Raw genomic sequence first — 21,507 nt, 5'->3', positions numbered from 1 at the left:
GATTTCTTTCATCTTCTTCCGTAAAGACCGAAGCAAAGAATTCATTCATTCAGTCTCTCTGCTATGGCCTTGTCATCCCTGAGTGCCCCTTTTGCTCCTTTATGATCAAACGGTCCCACAGATTCCCTCATAGGCTTTCTGCTTCTGATGTACCTGAAAAAGGTGTTGCTATGAGTTTTTGTCTCCATGACAAGTTGTTCTTCATAGTCTATATTCCGCCAGAACCGATATACTCATATCACCCCTCTCCTCATGTCACTTCACTGGGTTCCAATCAGATACCGCATTCAATTCAAGCTTCTCCTTCTTACCTACAAATGCACTCAGTCTGCTGCCCCTCACTACCTCTCTACCCTCATCTCCCCTTACGTTCCCGCCCGAAACCTCCGTTCACAGGACAAATCCCTCCTCTCATTACCCTTCTCCACCACCGCCAACTCCAGGCTCTGCTCATTCTGCCTCGCCTCACCCTATGCTTGGAACAACCTTCCCGAGCCCTTACGCCAAGCCCCCTCCCTGCCCATCTTCAAGTCCCTGCTTAAAGCCCACCTCTTCAATGCTGCGTTCGGCACCTAACTCTTTTAGGAAATCCAGACTGCCCCAATTTGACTGCCCCTATCAGACTGACTGCTCACGTGTCCTTTAGATTGTAAGCTCTTTGAGCAGGGACTGTCCTTCTATGTTAAATTGTACACCGCTGCGTAACCCTAGTAGCGCTTTAGAAATGTTAAGTAGTAGTAGTAGTCTCTTTTAGCATTCTTTATCAATGCTTTCACCTAGCTTGACACTGCTTATGTTGCTTCTTATTTTCTTCATTCGGTTCCTTCTTCCGCTCTTTTGGCTCTAATAGCCTCTTTCATGTCATCTTTTAACAATGCTGGCTGTCGTTTGCTCTTCTATCCACCTTTGTTAATATGTGGAATACATCTGGTATGGTCTTCCACGATGGTATTTTTAAACATCCATGCCTAATTTAAAATCCTATCCTTTGCGGCCAATCCTTTCAGCTTCTTTTCAACCATTTTCCTCATTTTATCATAGTCACCCTTTCAAAAAATAAATGCTGCTACAGTAGATTTCTTTAGTGACTTCACTTCATCTTCACTTCAACTTCCAAAAATACTAGGACTAGGGGGGCATGCGATGAAACTTCAGTGTAGTCCATTTAAAACAAATCAGAGAAAAGTTTTCTTCACCCAACGCGTAATTAAACTCTGGAATTCGTTGCCGGAGAACGTGGTGAAGGCGGTTAGATGGTTTCCTAAAGGACAAGTCCATAAACCACTACTAAATGGACTTGGGAAAAATCCACAATTCCAGAAATAACATGCAGCTATGGAATGCATTACCCACAGACCTAAAAACAATTGAGGAAATAAATAACTTTCGCAAATCTCTGAAAACATATTTCTTCAACAAGACCTACAAAGAGAACCCATAGCCCCAACAATCCACCTCACCAATCCATCCAGTTATGAAAGTCCACCTTCTAAATTTACCCACCCAACCACTTCCTTCTTTTTCCCCTTACTTAATCTCTACATATTACTAATTGTATCTGATATCCTGGAATGACAATATCATAACTAAACTATGTCTTTTAGATTGTAAGCTCCTTTGAGCAGGGACCGTCCTTCTTTGTTAATTTGTACAGCGCTGCGTAACCCTAGTAGCGCTCTAGAAATGTTAAGTAGTAGTAGTAGTAGTAGTAGTATGTAAGCCACATTCAGCCTGCAAATAGGTGGGAAAATGTGGGATACAAATGCAATAAATAAATACATAAATAAAAAGAATGTTTGTACGTTTGGGAAGCTCACCAGGTGCCCTTGGCCTGGATTGGCCGCTGTCGTAGACAGGATGCTGGGCTCGATGGACCCTTGGTCTTTTCCCAGTGTGGCATTACTTATGTACTTATCAGCTCAAATTTGATCATGTTATGATCACTGTTTCCCAGCAGATCCAACATTGTTATCTCTCGTACTATGTCCTGCAGATGTAAAATAGCTGCACCTCTTGTTAGTTCTTGGACCAGTTGTTCCAAGATGCAGGTCATTTATTACATCTAAGAATTTTACCTCCCTAGAACTCCCTAATGTAGTATTTATCTAGTGCTAATCTAAAGTGGTTTTGCTGGATAATATTGTGTGACTCTGCTCATGAAATACTTTCTAAATAATCATGTGAATTAAGTATTTTTTCTTTCAAAACTTGACTTTTATACAAATTATCTAGAGATGAGACCTTAAAGATGAGATTTTAAAGAGATGAGATTTTTTTAAGCAGGAAAATGCCACTGTATGTCAGCGGTCTGAATATTTTTGTCGTAACAGATCTGCTGAACCCACTCTTCATTGGCAAAAACCCCTGCTTGCTTGTACCTCTTTCTCTTTACTTGTGGATCTGCAGTGTCTGCTTTAAGACATAAGATCTGTAACAGTCTTCCTGCCGGAAGATGAAGCCAGAGAAAACCAGCCTCTCTATAGGAGGCTGGTGTCACCTCCAGCTCTCAGTATCCGACATCAAGGCTAAGGCTAGTTCTCATGTTTTGGGTTTCTATTACTGCCCCCAAGCCAAGAACATTTTTGACTTTTATTTCACTTAAGACCACCTTTTTAATTCTTCTCTCTTTTTTGTTCATCATCTCTGCTATAACTTTATCGTGAACACCGCTTGGCCGCCATATGATTTCATTGTTCCTCATATAATGCCCCAGCAGAGCATAAGCAGCCCTCCCAGGCCTAGATGCAGACACCACCTTGATGATCGCACTCATATCTGGACAGTGCAGAGTGGTCACCACAAGCAGGGACAACCCAGCATCGGAGTGTCTTAAACACTGTCATTGGGAACTTGTATTGCTAGGATGTCATGGAATATACATTTCTGGCAATGGTTCCAGGGATGTCTGACCCAGAGACATCATAGAACAGCATTTTTCACTCTTACCATGGTGTATTACAGCTGTGTGTGAGGGTCATGTACCTCACCCCCAGCTCATACAGCATACGCAGGGTGGCCAGGCTACTGTCCATGGAGTGTCCACCTTCCACGCCAATCAGGCTGGCCACCTTATTTTCTTCAAAGGCCTTTCTAATATCTGGGAAAAGAAACAAGTAAACATTGAGAGTCATTTTTCCAAAGTATCTGCAGGTAAAGGAGGCCACTCGATAAATAGGCGAAATTATGTGTCTACAGCCTGTATAAGAACTCGGTAGGGATGGGGCCAAGGAGTTTTCATGTATGCACAGACTTGTGAAAATAAGCTTATACATGCATAAAATTAACCCTGAAAATTCATGTGTGCTGAAGAGAAGATGTAAATGTCCACAGAAAGACTCTCTGGAGTCATAGGCGTTGGTAGGGGCAGGGTCCAATCAACCTTTTGGCCACATGGTAAACTTGGGGGTTGGGGATAGAGACTGGTTTGTTTGGCGCCCCCAGTACGCCAACCCAAAACATGTTCTGCTGCTTCTGCCTGAAGTAATTTGTTAAAATGGAGGCTCACATCTGCTTTCACTTGGAAAACAAAGTCTGCACGAGGGAAAGATCTGCCTGTTCTTTTCACAGGATGACTTTAGAAAGCTTATTTTCCACAAATAAACCCTGCTTTAGCCACAGAAAAGGAATTTTATAAAATCACCCTTCAGTACGCCCATGGTGACAAGAAAATTCCTACTTTTGCAAGAGCCATGTGGGGACGTGTTTTGGAGCTGTAGTTTGGGTAAGGCACAGACAGAGCCACTTTGTACATAGGGTGTAAAATACATGGACATATTTACACCAACTCATGAACACAAGTTCATTGCAGCCATGATTGTTACAGCTTTTGAAGGAGCTTTATAAAGATACACAGACGATTAGTTATTAACTTGCCTTCCATGCGTGCCCATAGTTCTCAAATTGTCCCTAACCCTTGATAGAAGGAGTGCCTGGCATCAGAACTGAACATGCAGCCTGTTCACTGAACTGTATTAAAGCACAACTTGGCATCATTCAAAAGCTTCTGTACTGCAAGAGGCTGTGGAAGGGATCAGAAAGGCAGATGCATTTTTAGCATGAAGCTTCACTAGAGATGGAAACCGATGCGTTTAGCTTGCAGTTACTTGAGTTGGTCTTCCTGCCATGCCTGACCATTCATCCCTCCCCCACTGACTTGAGCAGGTCTCCCAGCCATACTTGTCCATCCCTCCCTCTCACACTGACCTGAGCTGGTCTTCCCGCCATACTTGTCCATCTATTCCTCCCACACTAACCCGAGCAGGTGTCCCGGCTATACCTGCCCATCTCTTCCACACTCACCTGCACTGGTCTTGGCACAAGTAAACACATCAGGATATTTCGCACACATCCGCCAAATGATGTCGATCTGTTCCAGGGTGCGCTTTACTGCATCTTTATTTTGAGTGTCACATGGCACATAAGCAGCCCAAAACTGCACCAAGAGAGGACAGGGATATGTCACAGACAGACGTGCAAGGAAAGCACAGGAGCAAGAATTACATGCATGTGCTACACCTCCTACATAACGCTACGGCCCTGTTCTGTTACGTATGTGTTCCAAATATACTCCTGTACCTCACTTACACAGTACTCTGGACTTCCTCTCGCATCTGTAGTCTGTATACTGTCCCTCTTTTCAATGCTGTTGGCGTCCTCTCTCTCACGTCTGTAGCCTGTATACTGTCTCACTTATACAGTGCTATGGGTCTCTTATTGTAAACAGCCGAGTAGTGGGATATGGTTATTACACTTTATAAAATAGACTAGTAAAAGAAGCCCGTTTCGTAGAGGAATGAAACGAGCACTAGCTAGGTTCCACGCCCCCCTCTCTACCTCCCTCTCTCCCTGTCTGTCGTCCGAGTTCCAGCCCCCCTCCCCTCCGAGTTCCATGGCCCCCTCCCTCCCTCCCTCCCTCCATCCCTCTCTGTCGTCTGAGTTCCAGCCCCTCTCCCTCCGTCTCCTCCGAGTTCCAGGCCCCCCTCTCCTTTGAGTTGCAGGACCCCCCTCCCCTGCTCTTCGAGTTCCACGGCCCCCTCCCCTTCAAGCTGCAGGACGGCCCCCCTCCCCTTCAAGTTGCAGGACGCCCCCCTCCCTCCCTCCACTCCCTTCTGAGTTCCACACCTCTCCTCTCCTCCGGGTTCAACGCCCCCGCGCCTCCCTCCCTCGAAGTGCAAGCAGGACCTGTCCTCCAGCAGCCCCTCGCCTTCCTGTATGTCGGCTGTAATTTAAAAATTGTTACCTTGGGGTCCGGCGTCAGCATTGAAGGTGAGCGGCGCTACAGATTGCCTTCCCATCTGTCTGAGCTCTGCCTCTGGTCCCGCCCTCATTTCCTGTTTCCGGAAGGGCACCTTCAATGCTGACGCCAGACCCCGTGGTAATAATTTTTAAATTAGAGCCGGCACGCAGGAAGGCGAGGGGCTGCCGGAGGACAGGTCCTGCTTGCACTTCGAGGGAGGTGGGGGGGGGGGTTGTGGAACTCGGAGGAGAGGGGGGCGTGGAACTCGGAGGGGAGTGGAAGGAGGGAGGGAGGGAGGGGGAGTCCTGCAACTCGGAAGGGGAGGGCGGGAGGGGCTGGACTGCTGAACTGGGAGGGGATGGAGATGGTGGTGCGAACTCGTAGTGCCCGTGCTTGAGACGCGTCGCGGTTTCCCAAGCAACATGGTGACATCACCGGAAGGCTTCAGACATTACGAACCGGGCTTCAACTTCCTGGCAGTCAGCTTCAGAACGTTGGCGGTGCAAATTATTATAGTAGATGATACTATTGTCATGGTTGAGCCCTCAATAAACACCAAGACAAGGGATTTAACATTAAAGTATTTTTGTGGTGTTATTGATAATTAAAGGTTGAAGTTCTTTAGTAGGTTTTCTCATAAAACTGAGCAGGTTTTAATAGTACATGTTTCAATTACAGAACTTCAGGACTACATAACGTTGTGTTCAGAATAATCACAAGAGCGTTCTCAGGTAAGTGAGGAGGGGCATAATCGAACGCGAACGCCTATCTCTATGGGTGTCTATGTCCGAAAACTGGTACGTGAAGAGGCGGGACAGACCGTATTATCGAAAAAATGGACGTTTTTCAGCTGGGCGGTTTTTTTTAGCGATAATGGAAACTAAAAACGCCCAGCTCAAAAACGTCCTAATCCGAGCCATTTGGTCATGGGAGGGGCCAGGATTCGTAGTACACTGGCCCCCCTGATATGCCAGGAGACCAACTGGGCACCCTAGAGGTCAGTGCGGTGGACTTCAGAAAAAGCTCCCACATGCATAGCTCCCTTACCACGGGTGCTGAGCCCCCAACCCCCCTCCTCCAAAACCCACTACCCACAAATGTACAACACTACCATAGCTCTTAGGGGTGAAGGGGGCACCTACATGTGGGTACAGTGGGTTTTTAAGACCTCCCATTTACCAGCACAAGTGTTACAGGTGGGGGGGGATGGGCCTGGGTCCACCTGGCTGAAGTGCACTGCGGTACCCACTAAAAGTGCTTCAGGGACCTGCATACACGCAGGCCTCTAGGACTTGTTGCTGCTATATAACATTGGCACACCAGTTGACACCTGAAGACTAATCTCTCCGAAAACGTCCTTTATTGGAATAAGCACGCGTACTCACAGTTAACTGCAGATCAGAGGTTGTGCCCCACTGGCAACGAGTCTCCCTGGTACTGAGATGAGCAGTAGGTCAGAGCTGGCAGAATGCTGTACAATGCCCTCTTTCAGCCACATTCAAGGTAAGAACTAAGTTCTGTAACGTGGCTAACACGTGAAAGGGATCTAAAACTGGCTTACAAAAATGGCCACTACCTCATGGACTACCGGAAACAAAACAGGGCACACTCTGACCCAGTAAGCAGAGGGAAAAGCACCATGGGAGTACTGCCTACCAACTACCAACATCATGAGCATGTAACACAAGCTAGTGGAATCACGGAGCCCAATACCCTACACCCACCACAATGCATTGCTGATGTGACTCTGCAGTGCCCTTAACAGAAAAGGTGTCACACTCACCCGAGAGCCAAATCAGAACCACGGAAAGGCTGTCAGAGGATAGAACACATTCTGCTGTCAAGGAGGTGGGTACGGCATTTGAGGCTGGCATAAAGGCTGGAAAAAAGTTTTTAAAGTGGGTTTTTTTAGTGGGAGGGGGTTATTGACCACTGGGGGAGTCAGGGGAGGTCATCCCCGATTCCCTTCAGTGGTCATCTGGGCAGTTGGAGCACTTTTTTGGGACTTGTTCGTGAAAAAAAAGGGTCCAAAAAAAGTGACCCAAAATCGTGGTCAAAACTCCTTTTTTTTTTTTTCGATTATCAGCTAAAGACGCCCATCTCTCCTTGGTCGATAACCACGCCCCAGTTCCGCCTTCACCACGCCTCCGACACGCCTCCGTCAACTTTCAACTTTACCCGTTTCCGCGACGGATTGCAGTTGGAAACGCCCAAAATCGGCTTTCGATTATACCGATTTGGGCGCCCACGGGGAGAAAGACGCCCATCTCCCGATTTGGGTCGCAATATAGGCGTTTTTCCCTTTCGATTATAAGCAGGATAGTGACCAGCTACTTAAATCTTCTATCTAAAAATTGTTCACTTAACCTTTCACAGTTTAGAACTAGATTCTTTAAATCGGTTTCCCCTTTTTGGCTTTCAGGTTTTGCAGGGATTCTCTCTCTGTCTACAGGATTCAAAAACAGGTAAGTTGTTATTTTCCCTTATCCTTTCTTTATGGGGTCCTTTTACTAAGGTGCGCTGAAAAATGGCTTGCGGTAGTGTAGGCGCAGGTTTTGGATGCGCGCCAATCCATTTTTCAGTGCACCTGTAAAAAAGCCCTTTTAAAAATTTTTGCCGAAAATGGATGAGCGGCAAAATCAAAATTGCTGTGCGTCCATTTTGGGTCTGAGACCTTACCTCCAGCCATTGACCTAGCAGTAAAGTCTCACGTGGTAACCGGGCGGTAATGACCGATGTGCGCCAAATGGCACGGTGAGGGTCCGATAAGCGCGCCTGAAAATAAAAATTATTTTTTGGCCGCGCATATCGGATGCGCACCAAAAATGAAATTACCGCAAGGGCCACGCAGTAGCCAGGCCGTAACTTCAATTTGGCGCGTAGAGCCTTCTGCGGCTTACTAAAAGGGCCTCTCTATTTCCCTCTATAGTCTGTCTTTTTTTTTTCTGTGCACACTTTTATAAAAATCATCTCAAGTTTTTCTCTTCCTAGGGCTCTCTAGCATTGGGTACCTGAAGGACAACTTAATGACAGGCGTCTCCCAGGTAAGTATCTTCTTTATTTTCTCTCTCTTTTGTGCCTATTCTCTAGTTTTATCAAATAAATAAAGCAAAACTTCCTTCCTATAGTTTGTGCAGTTCTTCTCTTCGTACTGTGTCCTTGTTTTTTTTTTCTTTTTTGTGTTTCTATCTACCCATAAAATAACAAATAATTAAAGTACCCTAATAAACCCAGGCTTAGAACAGCAAGGGCACTCTGCCTTTTTTTTTTTAATCATTCATTTATAATATATAAGTTTGTAGTGGACAATTTACTATCCCCTTTCCCCTCAACCCATGACGCCTGATTCACCTCTATCTCATTTGACCACAACACAATCTTGTATTTGTATTCAATCGAAATGGCAAACACTTTTACGGTACTTTGTATGCCACATTGAGCTTGCAAATAGGTGGGAAAATGTGGGGTATAAATGTAACAACTAACTAACTAAATAAATTACATGAAAAAACAGGGAAACATAAATATAGAAAAATTATACACCTAATAAAGGCAAAAACAAATAAGTAACCATATATCATATTATACTTCCGTTCCTCAGACCACGTGGAGGGGCATAATCGAACGGGTCACCCAAGTTTTCCTGAGGACGTCCTCACAGGACATCCCTGCAAAGGGGCGGGGAAACCCATATTATCAAAAAAATATGGGCGTCCATCTTTTGTTTCGATATTATGGTCGGGGACGCCCAAATCGCGAAATTAGATGGCTGTCCTTAGAGATGGTCGTCCCCGGTTTTCGGCGATAATGGAAACCGAGGACGCCCATCTCAGAAATCCAAGCCATTTGGTCATGGGAGGAGCCAACATTCGTAGTGCACTGGTACCCCTGACATGCCAGGACACCAACTGGGCACCCTAGGAGGCACTGCAGTGGACTTCAGAAAAAGCTCCCAGGTGCATAGCTCCCTTACCTTGTGTGCTGAGCCCCCCCCCCACCAAACCCACTCCACAACTGTACACCACTGGTCCTGTTTTTCTTACAACCAGGCCACAAAAAGGTGCCCAACCTGACCAGATGACCACCGGAGGGAATCGGGGATGACCTCCCCTTTCTCCCCCAGTGGTCACTAACCCCCTCCCACCCTCAAAAAAAATTTAAAAAATATTTTTTTCAGCCTCTATGCCAGCCTGAAATATCATACCTAGCTCCATGACAGCAGTATGCTGGGCTCGATGGACCTTTGGTCTTTTCCCAGTATGGCATTACTTATGTACTTATGGAGCAGTTTTAATGGGTACTGCAGTGCACTTCAGGCAGGCGGACCCAGGCCCATCCCCCTACCTGTTACACTTGTAGTGGTAAATGTGAGCTCTCCAAAATCCACCAGAAACCCACTGTACCCATATCTAGGTGTCCCCCTTCACCCATAAGGGCTATGGTAGTGGTGTACAGTTGTGGTAAGTAGGTTTTTTTTTGGGGGGGGTTGGGGGGGCTCAGCGCACAAGGTAAGGGAGCTATGCACCTGGGAGCAATTTGTGAAGTCCACTGCAATGCCCCCTAGGGTGCCCGGTTGGTGTCCTGGCATGTGAAGGGGACCAGTGCACTACAAATGCTGGCTCTTCCCATGACCAAATGGCTTGGATTTGGTTGTTTCTGAGATGGGCGTCCTCGGTTTCCATTATCACTGAAAATCAGAAATGACCAAGTCTAGGGACGACCATCTCTAAGGACGACCTAAATTTCAAGATTTGGACGACCCCGACCGTATTATCGAAACGAAAGATGGACGTCCATCTTGTTTCAATAATACAGGTTTCCCCGCACCTGCCTGGGGACATCCTGCAAGGACATCCTCAGGAAAACTTGGGTGTCCCTTTCAATTATGCCCCTCTTTGTGTCATCAGCAAATTTAATTACCTCACTAGTTACTCCCATCTCTTGATCATTTATAAATATGTTAAAAAGCTGTGGTCCCAGCACAGACCCCTGGGGAATCCCACTATCTACCCTTCTCCATTGAGAATACTGACCATTTAACCCTAGTCTCTGTTTTCTATCTTTTAACCAGTTTTTAATCCACAATAGGACACTAACTCCTATCCCATGACTCTCCAATTTCCTCTGGAGTCTTTCATGAGGTACTTTGTCAAACACCTTTTGAAAATTCAGATACACAATATTGACTGGCACACCTTTATCCACATTTGTTCACCCCTTCAAAGAAATGTAATAGATTGGTGAGGCAAGATTTCCCTTCACTAAATGCATGTTGGCTTTGTCTCATTAAGCCATGCTTTTGAATATGCTCTGTAATTTTGTTCTTTATAATAGTCTCTTCCATTTTTCCCGGCACTGACGTCAGGCTCACTGGTCTATAATTTCCCAGACCACTTCTGGAACCTTTTAAAAAAAATCGGCATTACATTGGCCACCCTCTAATCTTACGGTACCATGCTTGATTGTAAAGATAAATTATATATTACTAACAATAGTTCTGCAAGTTCATTTTTCAATTCTATCAGCACTCTGGGATGAATACCATTGAGTCCAGGTAATTTGCTAAGAATTCATTTAATCTCTCCACTATGGCTTTGTCTTCCCTGAGTGCTCCTTTTACCCCTCAGTCATCTAGTGGTCCAACTTTTTTTTTAAATTACATTTGTACCCCGCGCTTTCCCACTCATGGCAGGCTCAATGCAACTGATTCTTTTGCCGGTTTCTTGATTTTAATATAGCTAAAAAGGTTTTACTATATGTTTTTGCCTCCAATGAATTTTTTTTAAAGTCGCTCTTTGCCTTCCTTGTCCACCAAACAGAGCAGAATTAGACTCCTGTCCTAGCTTTTTGAAGTCTCAAAATGACTTCAATTCTCGTAGTCACTTCATCACACAAAGACTCATATTCCTTAGAGAACCCAACTCTAACAACCTAGTCAGAGTTCAGTTTTCATTCACAAGCCATTTCCCATTTTAATTCGTCAATTCCTCAATAATTTTCCTGCCAGCAGCTAATTATTTATTTATTTTGTTGCATTTGTATCCCACATTTTCCCACCTATTTGCGGGCTCAGTGTGGCTTACAATACATTGTATTGATGGAAGTACAATACGTTACAGCTCGATTGTGGTTACATTGTGAGGCATTGAGTTTAAAACAAAGTCTACGTATCGTTAAGAGAATAGTACAATGGAACAGAACAATGGAACAAAGGAAGAACGGATACTAATAGAACTATAGAACAATAGCGCAAAAACGTTCGGGTATGGCAATTTTACCTGTAGATTAAGGTTTAAGTGTGTTAAAATGAGAGTACAGATGAGAATGTATTGATGTATTACTAACAGTGTGTGTGGACTTCATGTGTTTTGATCCTTTCGATAGATTTTTTCGAAGAGATGAGTCTTCAATAGTTTGCGGAAGTTGGTCAACTCGTAGGTCGCCTTCAGGTTACGTGGAAGTGTGTTCCAGAATTGCGTGCTCATATAAGAAAAGGTTGATGCGTGCATCACTTTGTATTTTATGCCTTTGCAATTAGGGAAGTGGAGGTTAAGGAAAGTTCGGGATGATCTTTTAGCGTTTCTGGGTGGTAGGTCTATTAAGTCAGACATGTAGGCTGGGGTTTCACCGTGAATGAATTATAGCTAGCTGGCTGCTCAGTTTTCTTTCAGGAACTGACTTTGCTTACGATTTGAAGGAACTAATCTAAGGCTTCCTCAATTAAGTGCTTCAGCACACAAATTATTCCTAAAACAATATTACAAGAATTTTAAAATCTGTCAACAACACTGCTTTACATTCATTCTACAGATCTAACTGCAAGCCATCTGATACCATGGAGGCTCTGTCAAGAACAACTGTTCAAAAACAGCACACACAGTCACATTCCAGCCATTTCCTTGCTCAACATTACAATTCCAACCACTCTTTTATTTTTCACAAACGCAGCTTCGCTTACAACCCATCCTCTCGGGCAGGCAGCAACTTCCCAACTGAACAAGTGATCTGTTTAGAATCTCCTGGAGCTGCCTGCCTCTGCCTCTGCCTGGCAGCAGCACAAGAGAATCACAAGCCAGATCCAGGCTGCAGTCTCAGGTTCCCTCATAGCTGCTCATCCACTTACAACACTCCCACCAACTTTGTACCTTGTCAGTGCTTCCAAATTCTCCCCTCAATTTTTTTTTTGCATGGCTCTGTATTTCTTGAATTGGTTTGGTCTCTCTCCTCTTTTCCCCTTCCAGTGGGCTCATGCACAAGCACTCTCTGGGCGCCCAACATCCAGGCCAATGCTGCTGCCCCATCTGCGCATGAGTGCTTGTTTGGCGCATGCCTGCTGCCCACACCCCACAGCACATGGTGCAACAGCATTCTCCTTCTTCACAGCACCTAACTCTGCCACTGCCAACTCCAGCACAGTCCTGCAGCCTTGAAACACTTCTGGGTCCATGAATGCCCTAACTCCACCTCTCCTCTTGCATACCCCAGGCCAGCCACCGGCAGCAACGACTTGAAAAACCCATCACTGCCTTCACTCTCCAGTGGCTGGCTCTACAGAAGCCAGCCTGTCCACACCACCAAAGGCTGAAAACCACGGATCCTCCCAAAACTCCGGGGTTGCCAGCCAGATGCCATCATTCAGCAGCCAGCTCCTGCATAGACTGCCCCCCCCCCCCCCCAAGTAAGCATTACTATTTTATAAGTCTGATTACACATGCTCTCACATATATAGCCTGTCTCTTTTGCACAGTGCTCTGGGCCTCCTCTCTTTCATGTCTCTCTTGTACAGTGCTATGGGTCTTCTCTCTTACACATCTGTAGTCTGTATACTGTCTCTTTTGCAATGTTAAATGGATCTGCTCTCTCTTGTGTTGTATGTATAATCCTGACCCTCCAGTACAATTCTGTGGCTCACAGTTCCTCCCACCCCGTGCATTGACCTGGTCCTTGTAGCCCATCTGTGATACATACCTGACCCCCCACATGTCCTGCCTTCAACTTGGGGATGTTGGTGTGAGTTGTGTTGAGTTCGTTCAAGTCCACATTACTCAGCTTATTATTAAACTGAGAAAGCAGCTGCCAAGGGAGGTCGTTGTGTCTGTGGAAGAAAGGCATTCAGTCAGGTCACCAAAAGCAGGAGACTTTGAATTCCCATACGGTCCCAAAACCTGCCTACCCTTGGCATTTGGGGATTGGTAGTCCTGCTCATGCCCTGAAATGGTTACATATTCCTCATACGTGTTGAGCAGTAACATGAAGGGACACTGCCATGATTGTGAAAGTAAAACACCTTAAAAATCTTTGAAAGAAATTATATTATGACTGTTTTAACTTCACTGAGGGCAACTTTCTTTTTTTTTTTAATTTATCTTTAAATTTATTACATTCATAATAGCCACCATAAATGTACACAAAAGGAAAATTTCCATACAAAGGTAACAATTTTTTCCCTCATATATTATTTAAAAATAATTGACCTCAAACATGAGGATCCAAGAAAGAAAATAATATAAAAGAAAAACAAAAAAAATCACTTGAATGAAAGTAAATCATTCTTACAGAGGGAGGAGGGTCAATCAGTAGTTTCAGCCGATAGAGGGCAACTTTCAATGCCATTTCTCCAGGTAAATAGCCCTGTCTGAAAATTATCCTCCCTTGTCATGCTATACAACATAGTAAACATAGTAGATGACGGCAGAAAAAGACCTGCACGGTCCATCCAGTCTGCCCAACAAGACAACATATGTACATACATTTGTTGACTTCCACAGTACATGTATTTAAGGTGGGACTGACAAAAAATGGATGGAACTTGGCATAGGGAAAACTGATAAAAAGACCCACCAAGAAACAGGGATGAAATTTGGCATGTGGAAAAAAACTAGTAAATATTTTTTTTATTTACATTTGTACCCCACGCTTTCCCACTCATGGCAGGCTCAATGCGGCTTACATATTATATACAGGTACTTATTTGTACCTGGGGCAATGGAGGGTTAAGTGACTTGCCCAGAGTCACAAGGAGCTGCCTGTGCTCAGTTCCTCAGGACCAAAGTCCACCACCCTAACCACTAGGCCACTCCTCCACTGTTGCTACTATTTGAGATTCTACATGGAATGTTGCTATTCCACTAGCAACATTCCATGTAGAAGTCGGCCCTTGCAGATCACCAATGTGGCCGCGCAGGCTTCTGCTTCTGTGAGTCTGACGTCCTGCACGACGTCAGACTCACAGAAACAGAAGCCTGCGCAGCCTTGTACATGGAATGTTGCTAGTGGAATAGCAACATTCCATGTAGAATCTCCAATAGTAGCAACATTCCATGTAGAATCTCCAATAGTATCTATTTTATTTTTGTTACATTTGTACCCTGCGTTTTCCCACTCATGGCAGGCTCAATGCGGCTTACATGGGGCAATGGAGGGTTAAGTGACTTGCCCAGAGTCACAAGGAGCTGCCTGTGCCTGAAGTGGGAATCAAACTCAGTTCCTCAGGACCAAAGTCCACCACCCTAACCACTAGGCCACTCCTCCACTGTTGCTACTATTTGAGATTCTACATGGAATGTTGCTATTCCACTAGCAACATTCCATGTAGAAGTCGGCCCTTGCAGATCACCAATGTGGCCGCGCAGGCTTCTGCTTCTGTGAGTCTGACGTCCTGCACGACATCAGACTCACAGAAACAGAATCCTGCGCAGCCTTCTACATGGAATGTTGCTAGTGGAATAGCAACATTCCATGTAGAATCTCCAATAGTAGCAACAGAATCTCAATAGTAGCAACATTCCATGTAGAATCTCCAATAGTAGCAACATTCCATGTAGAATCTCCAATAGTATCTATTTTATTTTTGTTACATTTGTACCCTGCGCTTTCCCACTCATGGCAGGCTCAATGCGGCTTACATGGGGCAATGGAGGGTTAAGTGACTTGCCCAGAGTCACAAGGAGCTGCCTGTGCCTGAAGTGGGAATCAAACTCAGTTCCTCAGTTCCCCAGGACCAAAGTCCACCACCCTAACCACGAGACCACTCCTCCAATAGATGCATTAAGTTCAAAAATGGGCAAAATTGGACTGGGGCTCCATAGAAATAAGCCCCCACCCAAAAAAAAAAACACAGCCCAATGCAATACCATGTGAGATGGAGGTCTAGCTTCCGTGTCATAAAAATTTACATACAGGGAAACATAGCTATTAGGAAATTCCTCCTTTCAAGGTGTCTCCCCCCATTCTGTACTCTTCCAACCCCCCCTCCCCAAACTGCCTCCAATGCTTAAACTACTTCCTGCAATTGCTCACCCCCACCAAAATGCCCTACCTCCAAATGTACCCCCACAACCTCTTCACTAACCTGTAAACTTTCCCAAACTCAAATACTACCCCCTCAACTGCCCCAGCAACCTACTAATTGCCCCAACCCCTGCAACTACCCTACAAGTGCCTCATCACTTTGACAACTTCCCTCACCTTCTAAAACTCTACTTCATATCTGACTCACCACTCTACAACCTCCCCAACCCCAAAATGAACACCTGCTACTGACCTACCAGCCCCAAAACTACCCATTGTCCCATAAACTTCCCAACCCTAAAAACTAGTCCCCTACAACGGCCTCACCACCCATCAAACTGCTCCAACCACAAACAGTAACCCAAAACCCAGCCCCCATAACTGCCCCACCATCCCACAAATCTTTCAATCCTAAAAACTATCCCCTGCAATAGTCACATCACACATCAAATTCCCCAACCACAAAAATTAGCTTCCAAATGCCCTATGATTGAATGAATTGCCTAAGCCCTTAAAAAATACCCCTCATAACTGCACTACCACTCCATCAACTGTCCCCGCTTCAAAACTACTCCCATAACTCCACTAATTGCACCACAACCGAAAACGCTCCACAACTGTTCCACTGTCTCAGAACCCTCCCCCTCCCACATACACACTACTGAAGAGTTACAACACAGACAGGAGCAGTACAAGCCCCCCCATAACTAATTAGTTACAGAACTGACAGGACCAGTACAAGTCCCCCCCCACACACACACCACAGACAGGACCAGTACAAGTCGTCCCCCCCCCAGGCTCCCACACACACTACTGAACAGCTACAGCACAGACAGGAGCAGTACAAGTCCCCCCCCCCCAGGCTCCCACACACACTACTGAACAGCTACAGCACAGACAGGAGCAGTACAAGTCCCCCCCCCCCCCCCAGGCTCCCACACACACTACTGAACAGCTACAGCACAGACAGGAGCAGTACAAGTCCCCCCCCCCCCCAGGCTCCCACACACACACTACTGAACAGCTACAGCACAGACAGGAACAGTACAAGCCCCCCCCCCCCCACACACAACTAATTAGTTACAGAACTGACAGGAACAGTACGTCCCCCCCCACACACACCCCACAGACAGGACCAGTACAAGTCCCCCCCCCCCCCAGGCTCCCACACACACTACTGAACAGCTACAGCACAGACAGAAGCAGTACAAGTCCCCCCCCCAAGACACAACTAATTAGTTACAGAACCAACAGGAACAATACAAGTCCCCACCCCACACACACCACAGACAGGAGCAGTACATCTCCCCCCCCCCCCCCCCCAACTGCTCCACCACAGAGCAGATATAGCACAGACAGCACTGCCAGCCTGGCACATCTACAGCCCAGCTACAGAAGACAGAGCTAAAGCGGAGCTTGCTAGGTGGGTTTGTACATTTCAGTCTTATCCAAACATTAACGTGCCCAACAGGAATATATTAATTCCCATTAAACCCCAAACAATCTAAGTTCCATTCACACTTATATTGTGATATCTACAACTGGTACCAGTAAATAATTCTCATTTAAATTCGTATTATCAAAAGCCCACTTCAGATGTCAAATCCTATTATTCTGTCTGTATATCCGGTGTATTCATTACACGTGTGATGCGTTACCTAAATGCATGTGTGTTTTCCTTTATAACATTCACTGTTGGTGTTGCTGTGCCAACCAAATACTTTGCCAGCAACTGCTTACTTAAACACAACGCAGTCGCAATAGCAATACCACTAACACGTCACAGTTTCATGAATTTTTCAAAGTATTCTTCAACATTTTCATATTTCTAATACAAGGATCATCAGAGTTCACAGCCTCAACGTTGCTATGCAAACATTCAAAAGCAACAATGTGCAAATCTTCATCGATCCATCATTTTAACGTTTTAGTTGTTGTTTTGTTAAATTAGCTTTCTGCTAAGTTTTCTTCAAAATAGTCCAAAAATATTCAAATTTTTTTTTTTTAGTGTGACTAGCACCACTTCACTCACAGCTGTTTCCAACAGCATGAGGACTTCCACCGACATGGCCAAGTTTCCCTATGTGAAACTTGCAAGTTCTTTAGAACTGGACCTCTTCCCTGAGGAAGTTACCAAACTTGGCCATGTCACTACAGAAGAGAGACAGCACAGGCAGCATTAGTGCAACTTACCCCACACAGACACACTGCCCCGCTACAGAAGAGAGACAGCACAGGCAGCATTAGTGCAACTTACCCCACACAGACACACTGCCCCGCTACAGAAGAGAGACAGCACAGGCAGCATTAGTGCAACTTACCCCACACAGACACACTGCCCCGCTACAGAAGAGAGACAGCACAGGCAGCATTAGTGCAACTTACCCCACACAGACACACTGCCCCGCTACAGAAGAGAGACAGCACAGGCAGCATTAGTGCAACTTACCCCACACAGACACACTGCCCCGCTACAGAAGAGAGACAGCACAGCCAGCATTAGTGCAACTTACCCCACACAGACACACTGCCCCGCTACAGAAGAGAGACAGCACAGACAGCATTAGTGCAACTTACCCCACACAGACACACTGCCCCGCTACAGAAGAGAGACAGCACAGGCAGCATTAGTGCAACTTACCCCACACAGACACACTGCCCCGCTACAGAAGAGAGACAGCACAGGCAGCATTAGTGCAACTTACCCCACACAGACACACTGCCCCGCTACAGAAGAGAGACAGCACAGGCAGCATTAGTGCAACTTACCCCACACAGACACACTGCCCCGCTACAGAAGAGAGACAGCACAGGCAGCATTAGTGCAACTTACCCCACACAGACACACAGCCCCGCTACAGAAGAGAGACAGCACAGGCTGCAGTACAAACGTTCCCTGCCATGTTGGTGCCATTTGACCCTGGTGAAGTGTCTCTAATTGTGCTGTATTGGGTTATTCTTGTTTTCAAAATAATGTGCATGGCTCTTCAGAGTGAAAGGTACATAAGATCATAGGAGCATAAGCATTGCCATCCTGGGACAGACCGAAAGTTCATCAAGGCCAGGATCATGTTTCAACAGTGGCCAATCCAGGTCACAAGTACCTGGCAAGATCCCAAAACAGTACAATATATTTTATGCTGCTTATCCTAGAAATAAGCAGTGGATTTTCCCCAAGTCCACCTTAATAATATCCAAACCTTTTTTTAAGCCTTGTAAAGCTAATTGCTTTTACTACATTCTCTGGAAACGAATTCCAGAGTTTAATTACATGTTGAGTGAAGAAATATTTTCTCCAGTTTATTTTAAATTTATTATTTAGTAGCTTCATTGCATGCCCCCTAGTCCTAGTATTTTTGGAAAGAGTAAACAAGCGATTCACGTCTACCCGTTCCACTCAACTCATTATTTTATAGACCTCTATCATATCTCCCCTCAGTCGTCCTTTCTCCAAGCTGAAGAGCCCTAGCCACTTTAGCCTTTCCTCAAAGGGAAGTCCGTCCCATCCCCTTTATCATTTTCATTGCTCTTCTCTGTTATATCTTTTATTTGAGATCCGGTGACCAGAATTGCACACAGTATTTGAGGTGCGGTCACACCATGGAGAGATATAAAAGCATTATAACATTCTCATTTTTGTTTTCCATTCCTATTCTAATAATTTCTAACATTCTATTTGCTTTCTTAGCCACCATTGCACACTGAACAGAGGATTTCAATGACACCTAGATTCTTTTCCTGGGCAGTGACTCCTAAGGTGGAACCTTGCATCTCAAAGCTATAGTTCGGGTTCCTCTCTCCCACATGCATCACTTTGCACTTGCTGATTTTGGTGGTTTACTACTACTACTACTAAACATTTCTATAGTGCTACTAGACTTACGCAGCGCTGTACAAATTAACATGAAGACAGTCCCTGCTCAACAGAGCTTACAATCTAAATTGGACAGACGAACAGACAGCTAGGGGTGGGGAAATTGCAGTGGTAGGGGTGATAAGTGAGGGTGTTGAGTAAGAGAGTCATGGTTAGGAGTCGAAAGCAGTAGCAAAGAGGTGGGCTTTAAGCCTAGACTTGAAGACAGCCAGAGACTGAGCCTGACGTACTAGCTCAGGGAGTCTATTCCAGGCATAGGGAGCAGCGAGATAGAAGGAACGGAGCCGGGAGTTAGCAGTGGGGGAGAAGGGGGACGACAGGAGACATTTACCCAGCGAACTGAGTTCACGGGGAGGAGTGTGGGGAGAGATGAGAGCGGAAAGGTACTGAGGAGCTGCGAGTGGATGCACTTGTAGGTCAAAAGGAGAAGTTTGAACCGTATGCGGAAGCGGATAGGGAGCCAGTGAAGCGACTTGAGGAGAGGGCTAATGTGAGTATAGTGACTCTGGTGGAATATAAGACGCGCAGCAGAGTTTTGGACAGATTGAAGAGGAGATAGATGGCTGAGCGGGAGACCAGCGAGAAGCAAATTGCAGTAGTCTAGGCAAGAGGTAATAAGGGTGTGGGTAAGGGTTTTGGTAGCGTCCTCGGAGAGGAAAGGGCGAATTTTGTTAATATTATAGAGAAAGAAACGACAGGTTTTGGCAATCTGCTGAATATGAGCAGAGAAGGAGAGAGCGGAGTCAAAGATGACTCCAAGGTTGCGCGCAGACGGGACAGGGAGGATGAGAGTGTTATCTACCGAAATAGAGAACAGGGGAGAGGAGAGGCAGGTTTAGGGGGAAAGAGGAGAAGCTCGGTTTTGGTCATGTTTAGTTTCAGGTGGCGGCAAGACATCCAGGCAGTGATGTCAGACAGGCAGGCCAATACTTTGGTCTGGACTGACTGCAGTATTTAAAGCAACCCATCACTCCTAAAATAGAGATGGTATTCACAATCAGCAGATTCTTTACTCTGCATTTCCAACAAAATGTTGAAGAACTCCTCAAATCAAAATACTTACAACAACAAAACCTCCAAATTAGAACCAAATAGCAGAGGCACCTTTATTGCTAAGACAGTGAGACAGAGTCCCTCAAACACATGGCTTTATATTTTTTGGGTATAGAGAGATGGGAGCAAGGATAAGATGCCCCAGGTCATGGCGACAACAAACCTACTGTAATGCTGGACATCTGCTGCTACTGGAGACCAGCAAAAGCCCGTAGAGCACTTTGTACAGGGCAGTGAGTGGGAAGGGAAGCACCTTCCTCTGGTGTGTTTAACTTACCCATCTATCACAGGAGTACCATTCATGATCCTCTCTGCTCTCTCTCTGAAAGTCTCCCCAGAGCCCGCTGTGAAGCAGACAAAGAGAAGGAGCAGAACATCCAACATGTTCTTCCCAGATTACCAGCACTTATAAGGATGCGTTAATATCTCCGCTAGTAAATAAACTGCTTTCCTCCTAAAGCCTTGGATCCTGCTCCTTCTAAAGGTCCTGGTAAAACGTTGCTTTGTTTGTCCATCTGTTTGCTAGCTTAAAATGGTCCCTTGTCCATCACACCTGTTGCATCTGGATCTAGTTTAGTTTCAGGTAAGGTAGAGCCCTGATCCTTACAAGATACAACTGCCTGTCCTGTGGCAGCAGGTAAGTCTTTTCTTTCAGTGCAAGGTTAATTAGTAACAGGGCAAAGGAGCTCCACACAGTAAATCAATCAGTCCCAGGGCACCAGCTCCCTCCTTCCCTTCCAACATCACTGTAGGATTGATAGCACATGTTTTGAAGCATAGTTCTTCATGGACAGACAGACAACAGTAAGGAGGGGGGCTAGGACAGGGCAGGAGTAGGAAACTATAGAAATGAAGAAGAAACTGGGAATGAGGAGGATTTGGGAAGTACAAAAAAGACAGAGGCTTAACCTTGACCAGCACTGAAGATAACACTGTGGCCATATTTCAAGGTCCTGTTGAAGATTAGCCATTCTTTCCTCCAGAACAGCCTCTTTTGGCTCCCAAGTAATCATTACACACAGTAATCAAGTAATCAGAGATATGGTGATTGTAA

At 45.5% G+C, this 21,507-nt stretch overlaps 1 protein-coding gene across 1 annotated transcript in view; it reads right to left on the bottom strand.

Moving 5' to 3' along the window:
- The window catches only part of DPEP1 (dipeptidase 1), a 58,966-nt gene extending 37,878 nt beyond the window's left edge, over positions 1-21,088 (bottom strand). The window contains exons 1-4 of the mRNA XM_030204609.1: positions 20,731-21,088; positions 13,205-13,331; positions 4,300-4,432; positions 2,947-3,097 (exon numbers count right to left, since the gene is read on the bottom strand). Of these exons, the coding sequence (XP_030060469.1) occupies positions 2,947-3,097; positions 4,300-4,432; positions 13,205-13,331; positions 20,731-20,837 (518 nt within the window). The 5' untranslated portion in view covers positions 20,838-21,088. The remainder of the gene's footprint in view (positions 1-2,946; positions 3,098-4,299; positions 4,433-13,204; positions 13,332-20,730) is intronic.
- Between the last annotated feature and the right edge of the window lie 419 nt (positions 21,089-21,507).

This window comes from Microcaecilia unicolor, chromosome 5 (genome assembly GCF_901765095.1).
Source record: "Microcaecilia unicolor chromosome 5, aMicUni1.1, whole genome shotgun sequence".
NCBI lineage: Eukaryota > Metazoa > Chordata > Amphibia > Gymnophiona > Siphonopidae > Microcaecilia > Microcaecilia unicolor.
Note: the sequence above shows the minus strand (reverse complement) of the source record. Positions and strands in the feature narration are given on the sequence as shown.